This window comes from Salmo salar, chromosome 07 (genome assembly GCF_965601325.2).
Source record: "Salmo salar chromosome 07, fSalSal1, whole genome shotgun sequence".
In the NCBI taxonomy this organism is placed as follows: domain Eukaryota; kingdom Metazoa; phylum Chordata; class Actinopteri; order Salmoniformes; family Salmonidae; genus Salmo; species Salmo salar.
The window spans coordinates 58,214,605-58,242,500 of record NC_138297.1 but is presented as its reverse complement, the minus strand read 5'-3'; the positions used below and the strand labels follow the sequence as shown (position 1 = coordinate 58,242,500).

The 27,896-nt window shown below is 45.4% G+C and overlaps 1 protein-coding gene across 3 annotated transcripts in view; it reads left to right on the top strand.

Annotated features, from left to right (window-relative positions):
- The window catches only part of LOC106609634 (IQ motif and SEC7 domain-containing protein 3-like), a 184,193-nt gene that overhangs the window by 131,909 nt on the left and 24,388 nt on the right, over positions 1–27,896 (top strand). For all 3 annotated transcript variants that reach the window (XM_045722255.2, XM_045722253.2, XM_045722254.2), the window contains 3 exons: positions 5,531–5,697; positions 15,153–15,292; positions 25,994–26,119. In XM_045722255.2, the coding sequence (XP_045578211.2) occupies positions 5,531–5,697; positions 15,153–15,292; positions 25,994–26,119 (433 nt within the window). The remainder of the gene's footprint in view (positions 1–5,530; positions 5,698–15,152; positions 15,293–25,993; positions 26,120–27,896) is intronic.

The following is a 27,896-nucleotide window of genomic DNA, read 5'->3' as shown; positions in this document are numbered from 1 at the left end:
TTCACTCTTTCTGGTAGAATAGTAAAGAGAAATGTATAGAACTGAGACTTTATTATTCAGAAGAAAAAGCTATTGATTGGCTGCAAAACCTTCCTTAAAGTCAAACCCCAGTCTTGATGGTACAACTGCAAACCATAGAGTATGTGGCTTAAGGTAAGTTATTTTTCAGGTAAAAAGTCTAGTCTCCATTAGATGATGCAGAATCAGTGGGGATGAACCACAAACTGAGGACACGGGATGCGTCCCAAATGGCAACTCTATTCCCTACATAGCTAGTCCACTACCTGTGTGTATTCCTAGCCCACTGAGACGTAGATTCCAATCATGCAGCTCAGTGGTCACATGACTCCGGAGGAAGGCTGGGCCAGCCTACCTGGAAACCATAACCAGAATTAATATGGAATCACACTTTACACTCCAGTAGAGGCCCTATGGGGTGTCACACACACACACACACACACACACACACACACACACACACACACACACACACACACACACACACACACACGTTGAAATAATAGATTGATTAATTAACAAATCTCACACCATGCTACAGTAAAAAAATGTATTCCATAAAAGATTTGAATTGGTTGCAAATGCAGAGGAGAGCATAGCGTGACAGTATGGTGGCGTCCTGAATAGCACCCTATTCCCTATTTAGTAATTTTGACCAGGGCACCCAAAGTAGGGCCCCTATGTAGGGAATAGTGTCCCATTTGGTATGCACTCTATGGTGAATACAGTACACCATTATCACTGAGAGAGTATGTATGCATTGTGACACACTGTAGCTAGCAGTGCAGTCACCCCACTGGGCACAGACCCCAGTTCAACTTCTAGTTTAGATTTACATTTGATTGAGTTGTCAACTAAAGTGAATTAAACATGAAATCAACAAAACATGTCATCCTGTCATTGGATTCAGGTTAAAAGTTGGGTGAAAAAAAGACGAGGACTTTTTGCAAATACAATCAGTTTTGTTGATTCAACGTCATCTCACATCAAAAAAAATTCTGGTTGAAATTACGTGGAAACAACATTGATTCAACCAGTTTTTGCCCATAATGTCATGTAAATGGTAGTGTCTGGAGAGATGTGGTTTTCACTGTAGAGGATTCTAAATCAACCTCTTTACTCTCTGGACAGGCCCTTATGTTTCATCCTCTCACAACACCCCCAAGCAGATAGACTGGCTGTCCTAGCATAGGCACACACACACACACACACACACACACACACACACACACACACACACACACACACACACACACACACACACACACACACACACACACACACACACACACACACACACACACACACATACACACTTAGTCATCAAATACACACTTAGTCAAACACACACACACACACTTAGTCATCAAATACACACTCAGTCACACACAGAATCACACACTCCACACACTCAGGTGTCTCTTCCAGTTAGATTGACGAGGGTTGTTTGGTGCGTGGAGCTGCTAGGCCAGCTGTATTTCCCTCTCCTGCCGTGCCTCCTCTCAGATCTCAGGGTGTTCTCTGGGACCTCCATCAGCCCTGTGTCATCTTTACTGCAGAGGTGCCCAGGCAGGGATATTTCTGCTGTCTAACCCACGGTGCACAGCGTAAATACACTACTGTACTAGTTATGTAGCACTTTGTGACAACTGCTGATGTAAAATGGGCTTTTTAAAATACATTTTATTGATTGATTTGACTACTGTCGTTCTGTCTGTCTTTCTGTCTGTTGGTTGGCCAGGTTCTTTGTGGTGACTAGGGAGTAGGGACTTCATCTTATCTGTATATTCTAGGGAGTAGGGACTTCATCTTATCTGTATATTCTAGGGAGTAGGGACTTCATCTTATCTGTATATTCTAGGGAGTAGGGACTTCATCTTATCTGTATATTCTAGGGAGTAGGGACTTCATCTTATCTGTATATTCTAGGGAGTAGGGACTTCATCTTATCTGTATATTCTAGGGAGTAGGGACTTCATCTTATCTGTATATTCTAGGCAGTAGGGACTTCATCTTATCTGTATCTTCTAGGGAGTAGGGACTTCATCTTATCTGTATATTCTAGGGAGTAGGGACTTCCTCTTATCTGTATATTCTAGGGAGTAGGGACTTCATCTTATCTGTATCTTCTAGGGAGTAGGGACTTCCTCTTATCTGTATATTCTAGGGAGTAGGGACTTCATCTTATCTGTATATTCTAGGGAGTAGGGACTTCCTCTTATCTGTATATTCTAGGGAGTAGGGACTTCATCTTATCTGTATATTCTAGGGAGTAGGGACTTCATCTTATCTGTATATTCTAGGGAGTAGGGACTTCATCTTATCTGTATATTCTAGGGAGTAGGGACTTCATCTTATCTGTATATTCTAGGGAGTAGGGACTTCATCTTATCTGTATATTCTAGGGAGTAGGGACTTCATCTTATCTGTATATTCTAGGGAGTAGGGACTTCATCTTATCTGTATATTCTAGGGAGTAGTGACTTAATCTTATCTGTATATTCTAGGGAGTAGGGACTTCATCTTATCTGTATATTCTAGGGAGTAGGGACTTCATCTTATCTGTATATTCTAGGGAGTAGGGACTTCATCTTATCTGTATATTCTAGGGAGTAGGGACTTCATCTTATCTGTATATTCTAGGGAGTAGGGACTTCATCTTATCTGTATATTCTAGGGAGTAGGGACTACATCTTATCTGTATATTCTAGGGAGTAGGGACTTCATCTTATCTGTATATTCTAGGGAGTAGGGACTTCATCTTATCTGTATATTCTAGGGAGTAGGGACTTCATCTTATCTGTATATTCTAGGGAGTAGGGACTTCATCTTATCTGTATATTCTAGGGAGTAGGGACTTCCTCTTATCTGTATATTCTAGGGAGTAGGGACTTCCTCTTATCTGTATATTCTAGGGAGTAGGGACTTCCTCTTATCTGTATATTCTAGGGAGTAGGGACTTCATCTTATCTGTATATTCTAGGGAGTAGGGACTTCATCTTATCTGTATATTCTAGGGAGTAGGGACTTCATCTTATCTGTATCTTCTAGGGAGTAGGGACTTCATCTTATCTGTATATTCTAGGGAGTAGGGACTTCATCTTATCTGTATATTCTAGGGAGTAGGGACTTCATCTTATCTGTATATTCTAGGGAGTAGGGACTTCATCTTATCTGTATATTCTAGGGAGTAGGGACTTCATCTTATCTGTATATTCTAGGGAGTAGGGACTTCATCTTATCTGTATATTCTAGGGAGTAGGGACTACATCTTATCTGTATATTCTAGGGAGTAGGGACTTCATCTTATCTGTATATTCTAGGGAGTAGTGACTTCATCTTATCTGTATATTCTAGGGAGTAGGGACTTCATCTTATCTGTATATTCTAGGGAGTAGGGACTTCATCTTATCTGTATATTCTAGGGAGTAGGGACTTCACCTTATCTGTATATTCTAGGGAGTAGGGACTTCATCTTATCTGTATCTTCTAGGGAGTATGTCACGTTCTGACCTGTAAAGGTGTTATTTGTTAGTGTTTAGTTTGGTCAGGACGTGGCAGGGGGTATTTGTTTTATGTGGTTCAGGGTTTTGGTTATTGTTCTATGTTAGTTTATTTCTATGTTCAGTCTAGTCGTTTGTATTTCTATGTTTAGCTATTGGTGTTGGGGCCTTCAGTTGGAGGCAGCTGTCTATCGTTGCCTCTGATTGAAGGTCCTATAATTTGGGGTGTGTTTGTATTGTGGATTGTGGGTAGTTGTATTCTGTTTTGTGCTTGCCACCTGACAGAACTGTTAGTGTCGTGTCTGTTAATTGGAGACATGTTTATTTTGTTTCTCTTTGTTTCAATATTAAAAAAAGATGAGTATACACTTCCCTGTTGCGTGTTGGCCCTCCACACACGACACTCGTTACAGAGTAGGGACTTCATCTTATCTGTATATTCTAGGCAGTAGGGACTTGATCTTATCTGTATATTCTAGGGAGTAGGGACTTCATCTTATCTGTATATTCTAGGGAGTAGGGACTTCATCTTATCTGTATATTCTAGGGAGTAGGGACTTCACCTTATCTGTATATTCTAGGGAGTAGGGACTTCATCTTATCTGTATCTTCTAGGGAGTATGTCACGTTCTGACCTGTAAAGGTGTTATTTGTTAGTGTTTAGTTTGGTCAGGACGTGGCAGGGGGTATTTGTTTTATGTGGTTCAGGGTTTTGGTTATTGTTCTATGTTAGTTTATTTCTATGTTCAGTCTAGTCGTTTGTATTTCTATGTTTAGCTATTGGTGTTGGGGCCTTCAGTTGGAGGCAGCTGTCTATCGTTGCCTCTGATTGAAGGTCCTATAATTTGGGGTGTGTTTGTATTGTGGATTGTGGGTAGTTGTATTCTGTTTTGTGCTTGCCACCTGACAGAACTGTTAGTGTCGTGTCTGTTAATTGGAGACATGTTTATTTTGTTTCTCTTTGTTTCAATATTAAAAAAAGATGAGTATACACTTCCCTGTTGCGTGTTGGCCCTCCACACACGACACTCGTTACAGAGTAGGGACTTCATCTTATCTGTATATTCTAGGGAGTAGGGACTTCATCTTATCTGTATATTCTAGGGAGTAGGGACTTCATCTTATCTGTATCTTCTAGGGAGTAGGGACTTCATCTTATCTGTATATTCTAGGGAGTAGGGACTTCATCTTATCTGTATATTCTAGGGAGTAGGGACTTCATCTTATCTGTATATTCTAGGGAGTAGGGACTTCCTCTTATCTGTATATTCTAGGGAGTAGGGACTTCATCTTATCTGTATATTCTAGGGAGTAGGGACTTCATCTTATCTGTATATTCTAGGGAGTAGGGACTTCATCTTATCTGTATATTCTAGGGAGTAGGGACTTCATCTTATCTGTATATTCTAGGGAGTAGGGACTTCATCTTTTCTGTATCTTCTAGGGAGTAGGGACTTCCTCTTATCTGTATATTCTAGGGAGTAGGGACTTCATCTTATCTGTATATTCTAGGGAGTAGGGACTTCATCTTATCTGTATATTCTAGGGAGTAGGGACTTCATCTTATCTGTATATTCTAGGGAGTAGGGACTTCATCTTATCTGTATATTCTAGGGAGTAGGGACTTCATCTTATCTGTATATTCTAGGGAGTAGGGACTTCATCTTATCTGTATATTCTAGGGAGTAGGGACTTCATCTTAGCTGTATCTTCTGGTTGGAAGTGATGAGATAATTGTAATTTAACAGGGGAATTAGTAGGTTTATGTTGAGGAAGAGGCAGGAAGGTCTATTCTATGACAAGATTGTTGGATCTCTCTGACCATGCGTCATGTTCCTCTTTCCAGATCCTCTGGGGGGTGTGGGGTCTTATGGGTCCTGGTCGGGAGGTTTTTGTTGCAAAATAAATAAGACTGGTTCATGGGTTTTACAAATACTAACCCCCTCTCTCCCACCTCCCTCCTGTCCCCCTGTCCCCTCTCCTGTCCCCCTGCCCCCCACCCTCTCCAGTCAGCGGTACTGCATGTGTAACCCGGACGTGGTGCAGCAGTTCCACAACCCCGACACCATCTTCATCCTGGCCTTCGCTATCATCCTCCTCAACACAGACATGTACTCACCCAACATCAAGCCTGACCGCAAGATGATGCTGGAGGACTTCATACGCAACCTCCGAGGTGAGCCATTATCTTACTAGAGAGTGTAGGAGTGGTAGATGAGAAGGAGGGGGAGGATGGGAGTAGAGGGGAGGGGAACTGGGTAAGTAATAGTTATTTACTACTTACTTTATACTAGTTAGTTAGTTAGTTACTAGTTCATTTGTTACTACTTAGTTAGTTACTAGTTAATGTGTTACTAGTTGGTTAGTTGTTAGTTAGTTACTAGTAACCCCCTATCCAAGTGCATATAGCGTATACATAGTGTAGCCTTTCACAGAGGCCATTCATCTTGAATCCATAGCGACAGGATATTCAACCTATCAGGTCGCCGCAATGATTTGTCTGCGTTTGAAATATCCGTCGTGGATGTAATATCCGTGTAACAAGAGAAGACGGCTAAAGTCCCAATCCATTGTCCCTAACAGTTAGCCAACTCTAATTCAAATCATCTGCGTCCAAAAGGGCACCCTGTTCTCTACATAATGCACTACCTTTGACCAGGGCCCAAGGCACCCTATTCCCTAACCAGGGCCCAAGGCACCCTATTCCCTAACCAGGGCCCAAGGCACCCTATTCCCTAACCAGGGCCCAAGGCACCCTATTCCCTAACCAGGGCCCATGGCACCCTATTCCCTAACCAGGGCCCATGGCACCCTATTCCCTATGGGCCCTGGTCAAAAGTAGTGCACTATATAAGGAATAGGATGCCATTTGTGATGCAGACCTTGTGTTGTTGGTAATATAGAGCTGCATCATAGTTTTCCTCTGCCAGGGAAGGATGCGTCAGGACTGTGGGATCAATATGGTACAAGTTTAATGGATTCATCTGGACGGCTACTCACAATTAAATGAAGTTGGAAAATCAATCGGGGCGTCTCATGCAAATCAGGATATGCCACGATGCTTGGCTTTCTTCCTCTGTTTGTGTCCTCTCTCTCTCTCTCTCTCTCTCTCTCTCTCTCTCTCTCTCTCTCTCTCTCTCTCTCTCTCTCTCCACTCTCATTCTCTTGCTCTCTCTCTTCCTCTCTCTCATTCTCTCTCTCTCACTCTCTGACTGTCTCTTTCTCGTTCCCTTTCTCTCTCTTTCTATCTTTCAGCTCTCTCTCTCTTACTGTATCTCTCCCAATCTCCCCCCTGTCTCCCTCCCTCCTCCTTCCCCCTCTCTCTATATTTTCAGCTAATTGAGTAGTGGGAAGAAGACAGTTAAGAGATTGAATCGGATGTTAATTAATGAATAACAAAAGGAGTGCTCACTTACTCAATTACACTGGACCAGAAATGTCAAAAACATTCTACAATGTCTAACCTGATATATAGACAGTGAATAGAATTAGTATAATGACTTGTATTGTATCCTAGAAACCATTCCATATATATATGTAAATGTCTTACTTTTGATGTATGAAAATATGACAGTGTTCACATAATTGGTATAACTCTTGATGTGTCTAATAGTACCGCTGTTGCACATTTAATTAGTTTAATGACTTACATTGTATTCTAGAAACGTCTCCACATACAGTATATATGTCTTACTGTTAATGTATCTAATTGTACTATAGTGACGTCTCTTTGGAGTACGGACCAAAGGGCCTAGCACATGGTCCATGCTGGTCCTGGATCAGAGAGCCTAGCACATGGTCCATGCTGGTCCTGGATCAGAGAGCCTAGCACATGGTCCATGCTGGTCCTGGATCAGAGAGCCTAGCACATGGTCCATGCTGGTCCTGGATCAGAGAGCCTAGCACATGGGCCATGCTGTCCTGGATCAGAGAGCCTAGCACATGGGCCATGCTGTCCTGGATCAGAGAGCCTAGCTAGGGGTGGGCCATGCTGGTCCTGCATCAGAGAGCCTAGCTAGGGGTGGTCCATGCTGGTCCTGGATCAGAGAGCCTAGCTAGGGGTGGGCCATGCTGGTCCTGGATCAGAGAGCATAGCTAGGGGGGGGGCCATGCTGGTCCTGGATGGCTGTAGTATGTGGTTGTTGCAGAGTCAGATGTACTACCTGAATTTGTTCAGGGAGAGATGGAGAGAATACATAAAATAAGATAAATCAGGTGAAAGCACAGTAAGCAGAACTCTCCCTCCCTCCCTCCCTCCCTCCCTCCCTCCCTCCCTCCCTCCCTCCCTCCCTCCCTCCCTCCCTCCCTCCCTCCCTCCCTCCCTCCCTCCCTCCCTCCCTCCCTCCCTCCCTCCCTCCCTCCCTCCCTCTCTCTCTCTCTCTCATTCTCTCTCTCACTCTCTCTCTCTCTCTCCCCTCTCAATCTCTCTCACACACAGATCCCCCCCACACACACACCCTTCTCCTCTTCCTCCCACTGTGCTGACTCCATAATGTGGAGTGATGCCTCAGCATATCCAAGAGTGCATCTGTGTCACTGCCCTGACGAGTGTCTCCATTTGCCTAAATTATTCCCGACCTAGCAGCCTCATTGGCTCCTCAATGAACCACCCTGGCTATAATGGGGTCTATCTAGAGGGACGCCTCACGGCCAAATGATACAGTATGTTCTCCCCAGTCCCCAGTTGATATGTCCCCCATAGTCCCCTGTTGATATGTCCCCCCCAGTCCCCAGTTGATTTGTCCCCCATAGTCCCCTGTTGATATGTTCCCTACAGTCCCCAGTTGATATGTTCTCCCCAGTCCCCTGTTGATATGTCCCCCCCAGTCCCCAGTTGATTTGTCCCCCATAGTCCCCTGTTGATATGTTCCCTACAGTCCCCAGTTGATATGTTCTCCCCAGTCCCCTGTTGATATGCCCCCCCCAGTCCCCAGTTGATATGTCCCCCAGTCCCCTGTTGATATCTTCCCCACAGTCCCCGGTTGATATGTTCTCCCCAGTCCCCAGTTGATATGTCCCCCCCAGTCCCCTGTTGATATGTTCCCTACAGTCCCCAGTTGATATGTTCTCCCCAGTCCCCTGTTGATATGTCCCCCCCCAGTCCCCAGTTGATATGTCCCCCCAGTCCCCTGTTGATAGGTTCCCCACAGTCCCCAGTTGATATGTTCCCCACAGTCCCCAGTTGATATGTTCCCCCCAGTCCCCAGTTGATATGTCCCCCCCAGTCCCCTGTTGATATGTTCCCTACAGTCCCCAGTTGATATGTTCTCCCCAGTCCCCAGTTGATATGTCCCCCATAGTCCCCTGTTGATATGTTCCCTACAGTCCCCAGTTGATATGTTCTCCCCAGCCCCCAGTTGATATGTCCCCCCCAGTCCCCTGTTGATATGTTCCCTACAGTCCCCAGTTGATATGTCCCCCCCAGTTCCCTGTTGATATGTTCTCCCCAGTCCCCTGTTGATATGTCCCCCCAGGCCCCAGTTGATATGTCCCCCACAGTCCCCTGTTGATATGTTCCCTACAGTCCCCAGTTGATATGTTCTCCCCAGTCCCCTGTTGATATGTCCCCCCCAGTCCCCAGTTGATATATTCCCCCCAGTTCCCTGTTGATATGTTCCCCCCAGTCCCCAGTTGATATGTTCCCCACAGTCCCCAGTTGATATGTTCCCCCCAGTCCCCTGTTGATATGTCCCCCCAGGCCCCAGTTGATATGTCCCCCCAGTCCCCTGTTGATATGTTCCCCACAGTCCCCTGTTGATATGTTCCCCACAGTCCCCAGTTGATATGTAACCCCCAGTCCCCAGTTGATATGTTCCCCCCAGTCCCCAGTTGATATGTGTCCCCCAGTCCCCAGTTGATATGTTCCCCCCAGTCCCCAGTTGATATGCCCCCCCCCCCAGTCCCCAGTTGATATGTTCCCCCCAGTCCCTAGTTGATATGTTCCCCCAGTCCCGAATTGATATGTTCCCCCCAGTCCCCAGTTGATATGTGTCCCCCCAGTCCCCAGTTGATATGTTCCCCACAGTCCCCAGTTGATATGTTCCCCCCAGTCCCTAGTTGATATGTTCCCCCAGTCCCAAATGTATATGTTCCCCCCAGTCCCCAGTTGATATGTTCCCCACAGTCCTCAGTTGATATGTTCCCCATAGTCCCCAGTTGATATGTTCCCCCCAGTCCCCAGTTGATATGTTCCCCACAGTCCCCAGTTGATATGTTCCCCACAGTCCCCAGTTGATATGCCCCCCCCCAGTCCCCAGTTGATATGTTCCCCCAGTCCCCAGTTGATATATTCCCCCAGTCCCCAGTTGATATATTCCCCCAGTCCCCAGTTGATATGTCCCCCCAGTCCCCAGTTGATATGTTCCCCCCAGTCCCCAGTTGATATGTTCCCCCCAGTCCCCAGTTGATATGTTCCCCCCAGTCCCCAGTTGATATATTCCCCCCAGTCCCTAGTTGATATATTCCCCCCAGTCCCCAGTTGATATGTCCCCCCAGTCCCCAGTTGATATGTTCCCCCATTCCCCAGTTGATATGTTCCCCCCAGTCCCCAGTTGATATATTCCCCCCAGTCCCCAGTTGATATGTCCCCCCCAGTCCCCAGTTGATATATTCCCCCCAGTCCCTAGTTGATATGTTCTCCCCAGTCCCCAGTTGATATGTCCCCCAGTCCCCAGTTGATATGTCCCCCCAGTCCCCAGTTGATATGTTCCCCCCAGTCCCCAGTTGATATGTTCTCCCCAGTCCCCAGTTGATATGTTCCCCCAGTCCCCAGTTGATATATTCCCCCAGTCCCCAGTTGATATATTCCCCCAGTCCCCAGTTGATATGTCCCCCCAGTCCCCAGTTGATATGTTCCGCCAGTCCCCAGTTGATATGTTCCCCCCAGTCCCCAGTTGATATGTTCCCCCCAGTCCCCAGTTGATATATTACCCCCAGTCCCTAGTTGATATATTCCCTCCAGTCCCCAGTTGATATGTCCCCCGAGTCCCCAGTTCATATGTTCCCCGCATTCCCCAGTTGATATGTTCCCCCCAGTCCCCAGTTGATATATTCCCCCCAGTCCCCAGTTGATATGTCACCCCCAGTCCCCAGTTGATATGTTCTCCCCAGTCCCTAGTTGATATGTTCTCCCCAGTCCCCAGTTGATATGTCCCCCAGTCCCCAGTTGATATGTACCCCCAGTCCCCAGTTGATATGTTCCCCCCAGTCCCCAGTTGATATATTCCCCCCAGTCCCTAGTTGATATGTTCTCCCCAGTCCTCAGTTGATATGTTCCCCCTAGTCCCCAGTTGATATGTTCCGCCCCAGTCCCCAGTTGATATTTTCCCCCCAGTCCCCAGTTGATATGTTCCCCCCAGTCCCCAGTTGATATGTTCCCCACAGTCCCCAGTTGATATATTCCCCCCAGTCCCTAGTTGATATGTTCTCCCCAGTCCCCAGTTGATATATTCCCCCCAGTCCCCAGTTGATATGTTCCCCACAGTCCCCAGTTGATATGTTACCCCCAGTCCCCAGTTGATATATTCCCCCCAGTCCCTGGTTAATATGTTCTCCCCAGTCCCCAGTTGATATGTTCCCCACAGTCCCCAGTTGATATGTTCCCCCCAGTCCCTAGTTGATATGTTCTCCCCAGTCCCTAGTTGATATGTTCTCCCCAGTCCCCAGTTAATATGTTCCCCCCAGTCCCTAGTTGATATGTTCCCCCAGTCCCCAGTTGATATGTTCCCCCCAGTCCCCAGTTGATATGTTCCCCCCAGTCTCCAGTTGATATGTTCCCCACAGTCCCCAGTTGATATTTGTCCCCCCAGTCCCCAGTTGATATGTTCCCCCCAGTCCCTAGTTGATATACCCCCCCAGTCCCCAGTTGATATGTTCCCCCCAGTCCCCAGTTGATATATTCCCCCCAGTCCCCAGTTGATATGTTCCCCCCAGTCCCCAGTTGATATGTTCCCCCAGTACCCAGTTGATATATTCCCCCCAGTCCCCAGTTGATATGTCCCCCCCAGTCCCCAGTTGCTATGTTCCCCCCAGTCCCCAGTTGATATGTTCCCCCCAGTCCCCAGTTGATATGTTCCCCACAGTCCCCAGTTGATATATTCCCCCCAGTCCCTAGTTGATATGTTCTCCCCAGTCCCCAGTTGATATATTCCCCCCAGTCCCCAGTTGATATGTTCCCCACAGTCCCCAGTTGATATGTTACCCCCAGTCCCCAGTTGATATATTCCCCCCAGTCCCTGGTTAATATGTTCTCCCCAGTCCCCAGTTGATATGTTCCCCACAGTCCCCAGTTGATATGTTCTCCCCAGTCCCTAGTTGATATGTTCTCCCCAGTCCCCAGTTAATATGTTCCCCCCAGTCCCTAGTTGATATGTTCCCCCCAGTCCCCAGTTGATATGTTCCCCCCAGTCCCCAGTTGATATGTTCCCCCCAGTCTCCAGTTGATATGTTCCCCACAGTCCCCAGTTGATATTTGTCCCCCCAGTCCCCAGTTGATATGTTCCCCCCAGTCCCTAGTTGATATACCCCCCCAGTCCCCAGTTGATATGTTCCCCCCAGTCCCCAGTTGATATATTCCCCCCAGTCCCCAGTTGATATGTTCCCCCCAGTCCCCAGTTGATATGTTCCCCCAGTACCCAGTTGATATATTCCCCCCAGTCCCCAGTTGATATGTCCCCCCCAGTCCCCAGTTGCTATGTTCCCCCCAGTCCCTAGTTGATATGTTCCCCCCAGTCCCCAGTTGATATGTTCCCCCAGTCCCCAGTTGATATATTCCCCCCAGTCCCCAGTTGATATGTCCCCCCCAGTCCCCAGTTGATATGTTCCCCCCAGTCCCTAGTTGATATGTTCCCCCCTAGTCCCCAGTTGATATGCCCCCCAGTCCCCAGTTGATATGTTCCCCCAGTCCCGAATTGATATGTTCCCCCCAGTCCCCAGTTTATATTTTCCCCCCAGTCCCCAGTTGATATGTTCCTCCCCAGTCCCCAGTTGATATGTTCCCCCCAGTCCCCAGTTGATATGTTCCCCCCAGTCCCCAGTTGATATATTCCCCCCCCAGTCCCCAGTTGATATATCCCCCCCCCCCAGTCCCTAGTTTATATATTCCCCCCAGTCCCCAGTTGATATATTCCCCCACAGTCCCCAGTTGATATGTTCCCCCCAGTCCCCAGTTGATATGTTCCCCCCAGTCCCCAGTTGATATATTCCCCCCAGTCCCCAGTTGATATGTTCCCCCCCAGTCCCCAGTTGATATGTTCTCCCCAGTCCCCTGTTGATATATTCCCCCCAGTCCCTAGTTGATATATTCCCCCCTGTCCCCAGTTGATATGTTCTCCCCAGTCCCCAGTTGATATGTTCCCCCCAGTCCCCAGTTGATATATTCCCCCCAGTCCCCAGTTGATATGTTCCCCCCAGTCCCCAGTTGATATGTTCCCCCCCAGTCCCCAGTTGATATGTTCTCCCCAGTCCCCAGTTGATATATTCCCCCCAGTCCCCAGTTGATATGTTCCCCCCAGTCCCCAGTTGATATGTTCCCCCCCAGTCCCCAGTTGATATGTTCTCCCCAGTCCCCAGTTGATATATTCCCCCCAGTCCCCAGTTGATATGTTCTCCCCCAGTCCCCAGTTGATATGTTCCCCCCAGTCTCCAGTTGATATGTTCCCCCCAGTCCCCAGTTGATATGTTCTCCCCAGGCGCAGGATGTTTCATAACATCTGTAACGAGTGCGCTGAGTCGGGAAGCAAGTTCAGGGAGTGAGAGTTTTAATAAATAAACAAAAACCACGAACCACAAGCAACGCACCGACATGAAAACAGAGTCAATAACACCTGAGGAAAGAACCAAGGGGAGTGACAGATATAGGGAAGATAATCAAGGAGGTGATGGAGTCCAGGTGAGTGTCATGAGGCGCAGGTGCGCGAGACGATGGTAACAGGTGTGAGGGATAATCAGCAGCCTGATGACCTAGAGGCTGGAGACAACATCAAGAGGAGTTTTTTTTTGCAATTTACTAATTTAACATTTGCTTTTCTCATTATTTTAATATAATGTATGTGTGTGTGTGGGGTTGTGTGTGTGTTTGTGTGTGTGTGTGTGTGTCTGTGTGTGTGTGTGTGTGTGTGTGTGTGTGTGTGTGTGTGTGTGTGTGTGTGTGTGTGTGTGTGTGTGTGTGTGTGTGTGTGTGTGTGTGTGTGTGTGTGTGTGTGTGTGTGTGTGTTGAGAGTTGATGTCGAGGCGCTGTATGTGTGTGTTTGATGGTGTGCTTTGAATGAGTGTGTTTGTGCTCTGTGATCCTGACTGAGATATGAGTGTGTGTGTGTTTGATCGTGCTCTGTGATCGGCACTGAGTGTGTGTGTTTGGTTGTGCTCTATGATAGGGACTGAGTGTGTGTGTTTGGTTGTGCTCTATCATAGGGACTGAGTGTGTGTGTTTGGTTGTGCTCTGTGATAGGGACTGAGTGTGTGTGTTTGGTTGTGCTCTATGACAAGGACTGAGTGTGTGTGTTTGGTTGTGCTCTATCATAGGGACTGAGTGTGTGTGTTTGGTTGTGCTCTGTGATAGGGACTGAGTGTGTGTGTTTGGTTGTGCTCTATGACAAGGACTGAGTGTGTGTGTTTGGTTGTGCTCTATGATAGGGACTGAGTGTGTGTGTTTGGTTGTGCTCTGTGATAGGGACTGAGTGTGTGTTTGGTTGTGCTCTATGATAGGGACTGAGTGTGTGTTTGGTGCGCTGTGCCCAGCGTAGTGTGTGTGTGTTTGGTGCGCTGTGCCCATCGTGGTGTGTGTGTGTGTGTGTGTGTGTGTGTGTGTGGTGTGTGTGTGTGTGTGTGGGAGGGAGGGGTCTCCCTGTGGCTCTGACACATTCCCTGGCCTTGGAACAGGAAGAGTGGGTCAGTGTACACACAGCATGGCTCTTCCACCACAGAACACAGATCATTCACCATTCAACTCTCTTGTCTCAAAGCTCCACTGAGGTGAATACACACACACACATACACACAATAAACACGCACAGACTCAAAATCACGCATGCACACACACCCACACGCCGAACCCACACATACACACACCATAGAAAGACTACTGAATGCGTCATGGCCTGGGCTGTTTCTACATGCATGTATATGTATGTGATGTGGTGCTGTAGCTTACAGTAGCTTACAGTAGTTTCGTTGTTTACAGTAGCTTACAGTAGCTTACAGTAGTTTACAGTAGTTTACGGTAGTTTACAGTAGTTTACAATAGTTTACAGTAGCTTACAGTAGCTTACAGTAGTTTACAATAGTTTATAGTAGTTTACGGTAGTTTACAATAGTTTACAGTAGCTTACAGTAGCTTACAGTAGTTTACAATAGTTTACAGTAGTTTACAGTAGCTTAAAATAGTTTACAGTAGTTTACAGGCTTCTGTCATTGGGCCTCATTGTGAATGTCTGTGTATTTGGGATTGCATGCGTGTGTTTGGGCCTCAAACATTGCCACTGTTTCTAGAACATGGTTTGTGTGTGTGTGTTGTGTGTGTTTGTGTGTGTGTGTGTGTGTGTGTCTAGGTGTGGATGATGGAGCTGACATCCCCAGAGACATGGTGGTGGGCATCTATGAGGGGACTAACCCATGGTGTGTGTGTGTGTCTAGGTGTGGATGATGGAGCTGACATCCCCAGAGACATGGTGGTGGGCATCTATGAGAGGATCCAACAGAGAGAGCTGCGCTCCAATGAAGACCACGTCACCTACGTCACCAAGGTGGAGCAGTCCATTGTTGGCATGAAGACAGTAAGGACTGTGGTGGCTAATTTCTGCATTACCACATGAGGAGAGTTACAAACTTCACACACCAGTCAGAGTTATACTTAAACTACATCTTTAATAATTAAGAGCTTTGCAAAAGCACTTGACTTTCAATGATGCACTATCTCTAATGAACCATTGAAAGTGATTACACAAAAGTACAAAGATCTTTTATAGCCAAGATACACCCCTCTCAACATACATGACGAACCACAGATACATAGAATGGGTCACAAGGTTAAGTTTTGTATGAAAGATATCTATAAAACATAGCAGACAGCAACTGCTGTGTCAACAGTTTTCATTGTATAGACCAGTGTCTGGTCCTCCTACTCCAAACTGCAACCATCTCTCCCTGGTACGGTATAGAACAGAACCATTAGCTCATGTCCTCTGGAATGCTCTTTAGGTTTTATTACCCAAAGACATCGTAAATCTCCTCTGTCAGTGTTATCTCATAGAGGCCCATCCTCAGTAGAACACACACACAATAGTTAACAGAATAGTCTATTCTGTCGAATATTACAACCATTATAATACAATACAAGCATTATAACATAATCTTTTCCACGACAGAACACCAGGGCTTGACATTAACGCTTGTTCGGGACTAGTGACATTTGTTTTTGGGGGGGGGGGACAATCAGAATATACATTTCTGTTGTCTGAATGGACAACTCAAATAAATCACATAAGAATCTCAATGTCAAACAATTACTCCGATCAGAGTTGGATCAGAGTGTCTTCCGTATGCGTTGCAATGTGCACTGTTCTCTCAATCTCTGCAGAGCGCATCGGAGTGGAATTGTATTGCATTGACAGGCACGAGCGGTCTTTCAATCACCTGCACAGATCCCCATGTAGCCATGTGTGCACACACAGATGCACACACACACAAATGCACACACACACACACACACACACACACACACACACACACACACACACACACACACACACACACACACACACACACACTGTAAGACCGATCCATCAATGTTTACTTGGTGACAGAAGCCACTCAGTCATCTTATAGCTTGTAATTTATCATTGACAGACACATACAATACATCTGAAAACAATAAGACGTGTTTGAGCTGTTTTTGTCACTCAAGAGCAAGGTTGATTTAGTTTGAGAACATACCCAGTGCAATAAGTTAGCCCAAGGGTGTCAAACTCAGTCCATGGAGGGCCTAGTGTCTGCTGGTTTCTGTTTCTTCCTTTCAATGAAGACCTAGTCAACCAGGTGAGGGGAGTTCCTTACTAAACAGTGACCTTAATTCATCAATCAAGTACAATGGAGGAGTTAAAACCCATTACATCATTTCCAATGGCGGAGTCATGTCGTTTTCCCGTAGGCTCAGATGGTTACACCGTACCCAAACCGGCCGCGTGCGTGCGCCGTCGTGCGCAAATAGATTTTTTTCCACCCACACCAAACGCGATCACGACACGCAGGTTGAAATATCAAATCAAACTCTGAACCAATTATATTAACAGGTTGAAAAGCATTAAACATTTATGGCAATTTAGCTAGCTAGCTTGCAGTTGCTAGCTAATATGTCCTATTTAGCTAGCTTGCTATTTCTAGCTAATTTGTCCAGAGATATAAACGTTGAGTTGTTATTTTACCTGAAATGCACAAGGTCCTCTACTCCGAGAATTAATTCACACATAAAACAGTCAACCGAATCGTTTCTAGTCATCTCTCCTCCTTCCAGGCTTTTTCTTCTTTGGACTTTATATGGCAATTGGCATCTAACTTTCATAGTTACCACGACAACCAACCGAACTCAGTTCATCTTTCAATCACCCATGTGGCTATAACCAATGAGGCGATGGAACGTGGGTATCTGCTTCTATAAACCAATGTGTAGATGGAAGAGGCAGGACTTTCACCACGTTCAGTGTCACAAATAGAACTGACTTCTATTTTAGCACTTGGCAATGTAGACACTTGTTGGCGGGCGCGAGCCGTGTGGGTGCAATAATTGAATAACATGTATGTTTACATTTATTTTGCAATGCGAGTGGTGTGGTCAGCATGCTTATGAAATCAAGGTTGTGGGTTTGATTCTCACATGGACCACAGAATGTTTTTGTTACACTGAAGATACAGTATATATTACTCTGTTACACCAAACATTGTTCAACTAAACCGTTACACTGACCTCTGTCTGGTCTCCCTTGTAAAAGAGGTCTCTTGACCTCAATGGGACTTTCTGGATAAATAAATACGATTTTATCAAACTAAACATGTGTATTCACCGCACCAATCTTACCTAAAAAGCTTAAAGACTCCTGTTGCAAGTAGCTGACTAATATAGATAGATTGAGTAATGACCTGAGTTAATGATTTCAGTCCTGATAATGAGTCTTTGCTAATGGTGGAGATGCTAATGAGTAAAATGGCTAATGGGCTCTGCTGACAGTGCTGAGGAAAGGTAGTAACAGTGTTCGCTAACAACGCTAATGAGAAAGACTGAAGGACTTTGAAACGGTGTCTTCTTTTACAGTATCTTAGCTGAAAATGATTAAATGATCAAACTACCGTAATGTTCAGTTCATACTGCAGCAACAGGACTCCACAGTACTATACAATTCATACTACCTCAACAGTACTCCACAGTACTATACAGTACTATATGGTTCATACTACCTCAACAGTACTCTACAGTAGTATACACTACCATACAGTTCATACTACCTCAAGAATACTCAACAGTACTATATGGTTCATACTACCTCAACAGTACTCCACAGTACTATACAGTTCATACTACCTCAACAGTAGTCCACAGTACTATACAGTACTATACAGTTCATAGTACTTCAACAGTACTGTACAGTACTATATAGTTCATACTACCTCAACAGGACTCCACAGTACTGTGCAGTTCATACTACTTCAACAGTATTGCAGCGCAGGTGATAATGACACAAGCAATCAACAAGCTTCCACCCACTGTGCAGTTTCATATACTTTTTCTACTACGAGTAGGCTAAAGGGAGAATGAGCATAGCATCATTAGCGTAGGATCCCGGCTAATGACTGCCTTCTATGAACAGTGTGACTGCCTTGCATGTTTCCCCCATCGCCATAATGAGAAGATAGCTATGCTTACGGTTTAAGGAGCTAGGCAGGAGGCTCTGTGTTAGCTTGCAGGGACATGGAGAGAAATGAGAGAGAGCGCAAGAGAGGGGGAGAGAGAGCAAGAAAGCGAAAGAGAGCGAGAGAGGGAGAGGTATCAGAGAGAAAAATAGAAGAGAACGAGGAGAGAGGGGAGAAAAATAGAAGAGAACGAGGAGAGAGTTAGGGGAGAAAAATAGTGAGGGGGTGAAGCAAGAGAATAAAACACCTAGGAAGAGAAAAAAGAGGGATGTAGGGAAGATGGAGAGAGAGGTGAGAGGGGGAAGGAGAAGGTATTTGGGTCATGAGGGAGGGATTTAGGGAAGATGGAGAGAGAGGTGAGAGGGGGAAGGAGAAGGTATTTGGGTCATGAGGGAGGGATTTAGGGAAGATGGAGAGAGAGGTGAGAGGGGGAAGGAGAAGGTATTTGGGTCATGTGGGAGGGATTTAGGGAAGATGGAGAGAGAGGTGAGAGGGGGAAGGAGAAGGTATTTGGGTCATGAGGGAGGGATTTAGGGAAGATGGAGAGAGAGGTGAGAGGGGGAAGGAGAAGGTATTTGGGTCATGAGGGAGGGATTTAGGGAAGATGGAGAGAGAGGTGAGAGGGGGAAGGAGAAGGTATTTGGGTCATGAGGGAGGGATTTAGGGAAGATGGAGAGAGGTGAGAGGGGGAAGGAGAAGGTATTTGGGTCATGAGGGAGGGATTTAGGGAAGATGGAGAGAGGTGAGAGGGGGAAGGAGAAGGTATTTGGGTCATGAGGGAGGGATTTAGGGAAGATGGAGAGAGAGGTGAGAGGGGGAAGGAGAAGGTATTTGGGTCATGAGGGAGGGATTTAGGGAAGATGGAGAGAGGTGAGAGGGGGAAGGAGAAGGTATTTGGGTCATGAGGGAGGGATTTAGGGAAGATGGAGAGAGGTGAGAGGGGGAAGGAGAAGGTATTTGGGTCATGTGGGAGGGATTTAGGGAAGATGGAGAGAGAGGTGAGAGGGGGAAGGAGAAGGTATTTGGGTCATGTGGGAGGGATTTAGGGAAGATGGAGAGAGAGGTGAGAGGGGGAAGGAGGAGGTATTTGGGTCATGTGGGAGGGATTTAGGGAAGATGGAGAGAGAGGTGAGAGGGGGAAGGAGAAGGTATTTGGGTCATGAGGGAGGGATTTAGGGAAGATGGAGAGAGAGGTGAGAGGGGGAGGGAGAAGGTATTTGGATCATTTCCAGAAGGTTCCATTTTGCTGTGTTATATGCCTAAATAAGAAAGGCCCAAATCATGGAGAGACTCTCTCTGTATTGATACTGACCACTGTGTGGACGTGACAGAACCCCATGTAGTTCACCTGTCTATTGATACTGACCACTGTGTGGACGTGACAGAACCCCATGTAGTTCACCTGTCTCTGTATTGATACTGGCCACTGTGTGGACGTGACAGAACCCCATGTAGTTCACCTGTCTATTGATACTGACCACTGTGTGGACGTGACAGAACCCCATGTAGTTCACCTGTCTCTGTATTGATACTGGCCACTGTGTGGACGTGACAGAACCCCATGTAGTTCACCTGTCTCTGTATTGATACTGGCCGCTGTGTGGACGTGACTGAACCCCATGTAGTTCACCTGTCTCTGTATTGATACTGGCCACTGTGTGGACGTGACTGAACCCCATGTAGTTCACCTGTCTCTGTATTGATACTGGCCACTGTGTGGACGTGACTGAACCCCATGTAGTTCACCTGTCTCTGTATTGATACTGGCCACTGTGTGGACGTGACAGAACCCTATGTAGTTCACCTTATCTCACCCACTCTCTTTCACTCTCTTTTTTCACTCCTTCATTGCTCACATTTTCCTCTCTCCGTTACCCTCACCCCTCTCTCTCTGTCTCGTCCTCATTATCGCTCCTCTCTCCCTCCATCTCTCTCTCTCGCTCTCTGTCTCTCTCTGTCTTTCTTTCCTGCCCACGTTTTTTTTTTCAAGCAGTCGCCCTTTCCACGGCCCCCAGTGGACAGTCTTATAGTTTTTGTATTGGACCCTATGTGCAGCTGTACTGTTAATCCTAGGAGCAGTAAGGGAACTGAATTACACTAGCGTCATCTCCAGTTAATTCTCATGTACTCCTGTGTCACACCCTGACCATAGAGAGCCCTTGGTTCTCTATGGTGTTGTAGGTCAGGGCGTGACTAGGGGGTGTTCTAGTCAATTATATTTTTATGTTTGGGTTTGAGTATGGTTCCCAATTAGAGGCAGCTGATTATCGTTGTCTCTAATTGGGGATCATACTTAAGGAGTCCCTGTTCCCACCTGCATTGTGGGATATTGTTTGTGTTAGTGTTTTGTGCACTACGGCTTTCACGTTTGTAGTAGTTTGTTTATTGTTTTGTTTAAGTTTCACAGTAATAAAAGATGTGGAACTCAAATCACGCTGCGCCTTGGTCCGCTCTGTACGACGAATGTGACAGAATGTCCCACCACACAAGGAACAAGCAGCGTGTTCATGAAGTAAAGGAGTTTTGGACATGGGAGGAGATCATGGGAGGACATGAGACCCTTCCTTGGCGGGAGTCGCAGAGGACGTAGGAAGGACAGTGACGACGTCCGGGGTCGCGGCCACAGAAACCCCAATAAAAATAAAAAATGGGGGGGGGGGGCACGAGGGGAGGTCAACTGAGCAGCAGGGAGTGCCAGAGCCCGCCTGGGAGTCGATGGAACAGTGTGAGGAAGGATACCGGAGAAAGGGTTTAGCTAGGAGTATGCGGTAACGCAGGCGTTTGGAGGAGCGTGTCATCAGTCCGGTGAAACCTGTGCCGACTTCACGCATCTGGCCTCCAGTGCGCCTCCCCAGTCCGGTACGTCCTGTGCCAGATCCCCACACTCGTCCTGAAGAGCCAGAGACCGTCAGGGAGGCAATGGAGAAGTTGGGAGAGAGAGAGAGGAGAGAGATGTTATGTAGGTGTGTTCTGCAACACGCATCAGGCCTCCAGTGCGCCTCCCCAGTCCATGCACGGCGTCCAGTCCCGCTCCAAGGCCGGAGCCTTCCACTGCGCCGGTGCCCAGTCCAGGCACGGCGGCCAACCCAGCTCCATGGCCGGAGCCCTCCTCTGCGCCGGTGCCCAGTCCAGGCACGGCGTCCAACCCAGCTCCAAGGCCAGAGCCTTCCTCTGCGCCGATGCCCAGTCCAGGCACGGCATTCAGCCCGGCGCCATGGCCGGATCCGGGGTCTGGGCGGGGGCGGCGACCCGCACCGGAGCCTCCACCAACACTCGTCACCCCCCCTACCCTCCCCATTTGGTTTTAGGTTTTGCGGCCGGAGTCCGCACCTTTGGGGGGGGGTTACTGTCACGCCCTGACCATACAGAGCCCTTGGTTCTCTATGGTGTTGCGCCTTGGTCAGCTCTGTACAATGAACGTGACATCCTTAGGGGATACACAGTTATTATTATTTTGTGAAGAGACCTAGCATAACCCTTATAACTCCAATGAGTGTCTCTATACTAGCAGCTATTAGAGCCTTAAATCTGCCCTTCTGGGAGTCAGTCTGTACATTTGATGAATAATATAAATTTTTATTTAAGGTACAGTGCCTTAAGAAAGTATTCACACGCCTTGACTTTTTCCACATTCTCTTGTGTTACAGCCTGAATTTAAGATGGATTAAAGTGAGATGTTTTGTCACTGGCCAACACACAATACCCCATAATGTCAAAGTGGAATTATGTTTTTATTATTAATTAAAAATGAAAAAATGAAAGTATTCAACCCCATTTGTTAATGCAAGCCTAAATATGTTCAGGAGTAAACATTTGCTTAACAAGTCACATAATAAGTTGCATGGAATCACTCTGTGTGCAATAATAGTGTGTAACATGTTTTTTGAATGACTTCTCATCTCTGTACCTCACACATACAAGTATCTGTAAGGTCCCTCAGTCAAGCAGTGAATTTCAAACACAGATTCAACCACAAAGACCAGGGAAGTTGTCCAATGCCTCGCAAAGAAGGGTACCTATTGGTAGATGGGTACAAATAAAATAAAAGCAGACATTGAATATCCCTTTGAGCATGGTGAAGTTATTAATTACACTTTGGATGGTGTATCAATACACCCAGTCACTACAAAGATAAAGGCGTCCTTCATAACTCAATTGCTGGAGAGGAACAAAACCACAACATTGTAGTTACTCCACAATACTAATGTCACGTCCTGACCAGAAAAAGGGGTTATTTGTTATTGTAGTTTGGTCAGGGCGTGGCAGGGGGTGTTTGTTTTGTGTGGTTCGGGTTTTTTGGTTTATGTTCTACATTTTCTATTTCTATGTGTTTATCTAGTTTTTCTATTTCTAGGTTGGGTTTTCGGTAGGACCTCCAATTAGAGAAAGCTGGTTGTCGTTGCCTCTAATTGGAGGCCATATTTAGTTGGGGTTTGTTTCACTTGTGTTTTGTGGGTGGTTGTTTCCTGTATAGTCTGTGCACCTTACGGGACTGTTTTCGTCGTTTGTTTTGTTTAAGTGTTTTTTCCTTCAATAAATAAGAAGATGATCAAATACCTGCTGCATTTTGGTCCACTCCTTACGACGCCCGTGACAACTAACCTAATTGACAGAGTGAAAAGAAGGCAGCCTGTACGGAATACAAATATTCAAAAACATGCATCCTGTTTGCAACAAGGCACTAAAGTAATACTGCAAAACATTTGGTAAAGCAATTCACTTGAATACAAAGTGTTATGTTTGGGGCAAATCCAATACAACACAACACATTACTGAGTAACACTCTCCATGTTTTAAAGCATAGTGGTGGCTGCATCATGTTATGGGTATTCTTTTAATCTTCAAGGACTGGAGAGTTTTTCAGGATAAAAAAAAAACTGAATGGAGTTAATCACCGTCAATACCTGGATCAGTCTGCTTTCCACCAGACACTAGGAGAGGAATTCACCTTTCAGCAGGACAATAACCTAAAACACAAGGCCAAATCTACACTGGAGTTGCTTACCAAGAAGACAGGGAATGTTCCTGAGTGGCCGAGTTACAGTTTTGACTTAAATCTACTTGAAAATCTATGGCAAGACCTGACAATGGTTGTCTAGTAATGATCAACAACCAATTTGACAGAGCTTGAAGAATTTTGAAAAGAATAATGGGCCAATGTTACACAATCCATGTGTGAAAAGCTCTTAGAGACTTGCCCGGATAGATTCACAGCTGTAATCGCTGCCAAAGGTGCTTCTACAAAATATTGACTCGGGGGTGTGAATACTTATGTATGTGAGATATTTCTATATTTCGTTTTCAATAAATTTGCAAAACAATTGCTAAACATGTTTTCACTTTGTCATTATGGGGTATTGTGTGTAGATGGGTGAGAATTCTATATATATAAAAAAATCTAATCCATTTTGAATTCAGGCTGTAACACAACAAAATGTGGAATAAGTCAAGGGGTAGGAATACTTTCTGAAGGCACTGTATTTCATCATTTCAAGTTAGATTCTGTTGTGACATGTTATATCATATGAAATTCAAAAATAGAAAACAATTAGGCAAGGAAATACAAAAGACAAAGAATGATGAAATAGAACAATAATTCTACGGTGCAGTCTGAAATATTCAGATAACTGCCAAATAAAATAACCCACATAAAGTGTCTTAATAGGGCATTGGGCCACCACGAGCCAGAACAGCTTCAATGCACCTTGTCATAGATTCTACAAGTGTCTGGAACTCTATTGGAGGGATGCAACACTATTCTTCCACGAGAAATTCCATCATTTGGTGTTTTGTGGATGCTGGTGGAAAACACTGTCTCAGGTGCCGCTCCAGAATCTCCCATAAATGTTCCATTGGGTTGAGCTCTGGTGACTGAGACAGCCATGGCATATGGTTCACATCGTTTTCATGCTCATCAAACCATTCAGTGAACACTCGTGCCCTGTGGATGGGGGCATTGTCATCCTATGTGGTGTAGCCATGGTAACCAAAATAATGGCCTGCCCAGCATTTTTATACATGACCCTAAGCATGATGGGATGCTAATTGCTTAATTAACTAAGGAACCAGAGGTCTGTGGAAGCACCTGCTTTCAATATACTTTGTATCCCTCATTTACTCAAGTGTTTCCATTATTTTGGCAGTTAACTGAATATCCAAACAAGTTCAACACTTTTGACCAAACATTTTAGTTATAGACTGCACCTTTAAATATGCACCATGCAAACATTGCTCCACCATTTCCTGGTTGCTAAAATTCTAATAGTTTGCCTAATTTCCGTTTATGTGAAAGAATAAGAATGTATAGTGTAGAGAATCATTGTACCATCTAAACCGCTGTGAAATATATTTTCCATAACCCAAAATATTGTATTTTCAGCTGTTTGAAGCTGGTGCACAAAACCGAAATTAAAAGACGCAAAAACTAAACTGAAGTACGGGAAGCATAGAAATAGTGCACATAAAACAGATCTACCGCTTCTTATACTTGCTTTCAATGAGAAGGACAGATCTATAACTCACATTTCTATGTGAATTTGGTCGGTTTGCCCAAAAAGTCACTTGAACTGTTACTCCAAACATCACTCACCGTTTCAGTTCATCACTCTCTATTTATTGTGTTGCTCGTTTTTTTCTTCCACTATAAGAGGAAAGAGAACGAGAGAGCAAGAGAGGGGCAGAAAGAGAATGAGAGGGGGAAGATGTAACTATAGCCAAGTGTGAGACGAAGAGGGAAAAAGAGGAACAAGCTTGTCTGTGAGGTTCAGTGTACTTTAGAAAACCCCTTGCAGGCTAAAAGATCAGAGCTTTTCTTTAAAGGTGTCAATGGAGCACAGAGAGATCGATGGGCCATGGCCAAGACACCCTTAATCAACAACACTCTCTCTCCACCTTTCATCTTTCTCTCTCTCTCTCTCTCTCTCTCTCTCTCTTTCTTTCTTTCTTTCTCTCTCCCTCTTCCTCTCTCTCTTTTTGTCTCTCTCTCTCTCTCTTTCTTTCTTTCTTTCTTTCTTTTTTTCTCTCTCCCTCTTCCTCTCTCTCTTTTTGTCTCTCTCGCTCCCCCTGCTTTGGCTTGCCAACGGCATCAGTTTATCCCTTCTTTCTGTTCTCTGTCTGTCCATTCTCTCCTATCTTTCATCTCTGAAAATGTGAAGTGTTCTAAGAAGCAGTCTTCATGGTCATTTTTAACGGGCATAACTGTCCAATCTGTGCCTGAGCAGAATTCATCAATAAGACCTTGTGTAGCAGAATCCTTTGGATTTATGGAGGCAGTTATTGACAGGAGAGTGATAGCTCAGCGGTGTAATTTTGTTGCAGCCTACAGTAGAACAAGGTAGCGCATCATTGTGCATCTGTGAGATCATGGAGGACGCCAATGAAAAGTGGTGGAGTGATATTACCACTTTCCCTTAAACTTTTTCTGCAAAACAAGTTTTTATCCCTCCCTCTTATTCTTTCACTCTTCAGAGTATTGTATTTTTGATTTGGCTTTGAATTGGCTATGTAAATAAGTTGGATTGTGCCAATAAAGTTTGTTCTAAAATCAATCTCTCGCACTCTCTCTTTCTCTGTAGGTTCTGTCTGTTCCCCACAGAAGATTGGTGTGCTGTAGCCGTCTGTTTGAGGTGACGGACGTCAACAAGGCCCAGAAACAGGCAGCCCACCAGAGAGAAGTCTTCCTCTTCAATGACCTTATCGTGGTAAGACTCCCTGACACCGGACTGACTCTGCAAAGGATTGTGGGATATGTAGTTTTGTCTTCAGAAAGGATGATAAACTTACTACACCCCTCTGAGGACTATAGGAGGATATTGTTATGGGATTATAGTACTGCAAATGTCTATGTGTTTGGATTTAATTGATTTGCGCCACAATTGCTTTTGGAAAGTGTGGTGTCACCTGACCTACAGTAGTAACATTGCCAAACTATACGGAGATTACCTCACTATCAACTTGGTTGTATTCAACTCGAAGTGTGGTAGCCCACAGTCATATAAAGCAGCTTGTAATATTGTATTCTCTGCCACACATATTCAAGCCATGTAATACCCAGGAAGTCTCTAACAGGGAACCATTTTCTGAAGACTTCGTCCCTAGTTTCTATTTTGTTTCATGACTCATTTATTAAATAATAGATGGTACAGTAGGTTAAACGGAGTCCGCAGTGAACTTATAAACTCAAGCCTAGAGAAAGAAAATAACTACTGGGGTCAGTAATGAAGTCCAAGCTTCAGTCCTTCATTTGGTCAAGGTCACATCGAATGGGCCTCGGAGTTAATCATAGATTAAATGTCTATTATAGTTAATACAACCATTAGGGCAACTCCAAATGTTATCTCTGTGAAGTATTAAACTACTCCCATAATTCCACTAGTTCTCATCTTAATCTGTCTCCAACAAAAACTGGGGGAGAGAAAATAAAAATGAAAGTGTTTCTCTGCTGCCTGCGCTGCCGTCGAAAAGTAATTGTGCCCCGAAGGGAGGAGGGGAGTTTTGAAAATGCTTATTCTTTGCCGGGCCAGAAAAAAATCCTCTTGCGACGTCTTGGCGGAAAACTGTTGATTTGGCACAAAGAGAATGTCATAATTACTTCAATCGCTGAACCTCATTTTGTGAGCGTGAAAAAAAATGAGGACGCACTCTCGAGGTTTACGCAATTACACGTAATTAAGAGGGCGGTTTCCTGCGAGACCTTGTTTCTCACGACTACTCAGAGAGTAGGGTCTGTGATAAGTTTGCAATTTTCATATTTATTTTACTGTGTGAAATTAATCGTAAGGGGGTTCTTCTTTACAAGTTAATCATTATTCTTGAGGTTCCAACACTCTCGTCTGCAGCGGTGGATGTGTCACGGTGATGTATTGGTTTAATATGGCGGCTTACCAACACGGCCCTGCAGTATCAGCGCTGAGAAGATACTCTCATCTTTCTCTATCTGTGGTGTTTCTATACTGTATGAGAGCTCCTCTCTCTCTCTCTCTCTCTCTCTCTCTCTCTCTCTCTCTCTCTCTCTCTCTTTCTCTCTCTCGCTCTAGCTCTCTCTCTCTCATTATTTCCCTCATTATATCTCTACCCATAAGGCAGAGCTGTTTTCCCCCACACACACTCACAGACACATCCTTGAAAAAATACAAAAAGTTGCAGTGCTGTTATGTCACTTTCACTGGAAACTGGATTTTTCTCAGAGAGAAAGCTATATTGTAGTAAATTGTCTCTCTGAAGGTTATTAGTAGGATGATATGAATATGCTGTGTTAATCCTCTGACCGATGATGGATTTTTTATCCTTCATTTTATCACGGAGGTCACATTGAGACTTGAATGGCTTTTTCTCCAGCGCCTTGAACAGGTAAACACCAATGTGAAGCAAACTTCAAAGCCTGTTGAAAGCATGGCTTAAAACCTAAACCCCAACCATAACCTAAACCCAACCCTAACCTGACAATAACACCTACAGTGCTGACTGAGATTGAAGAGA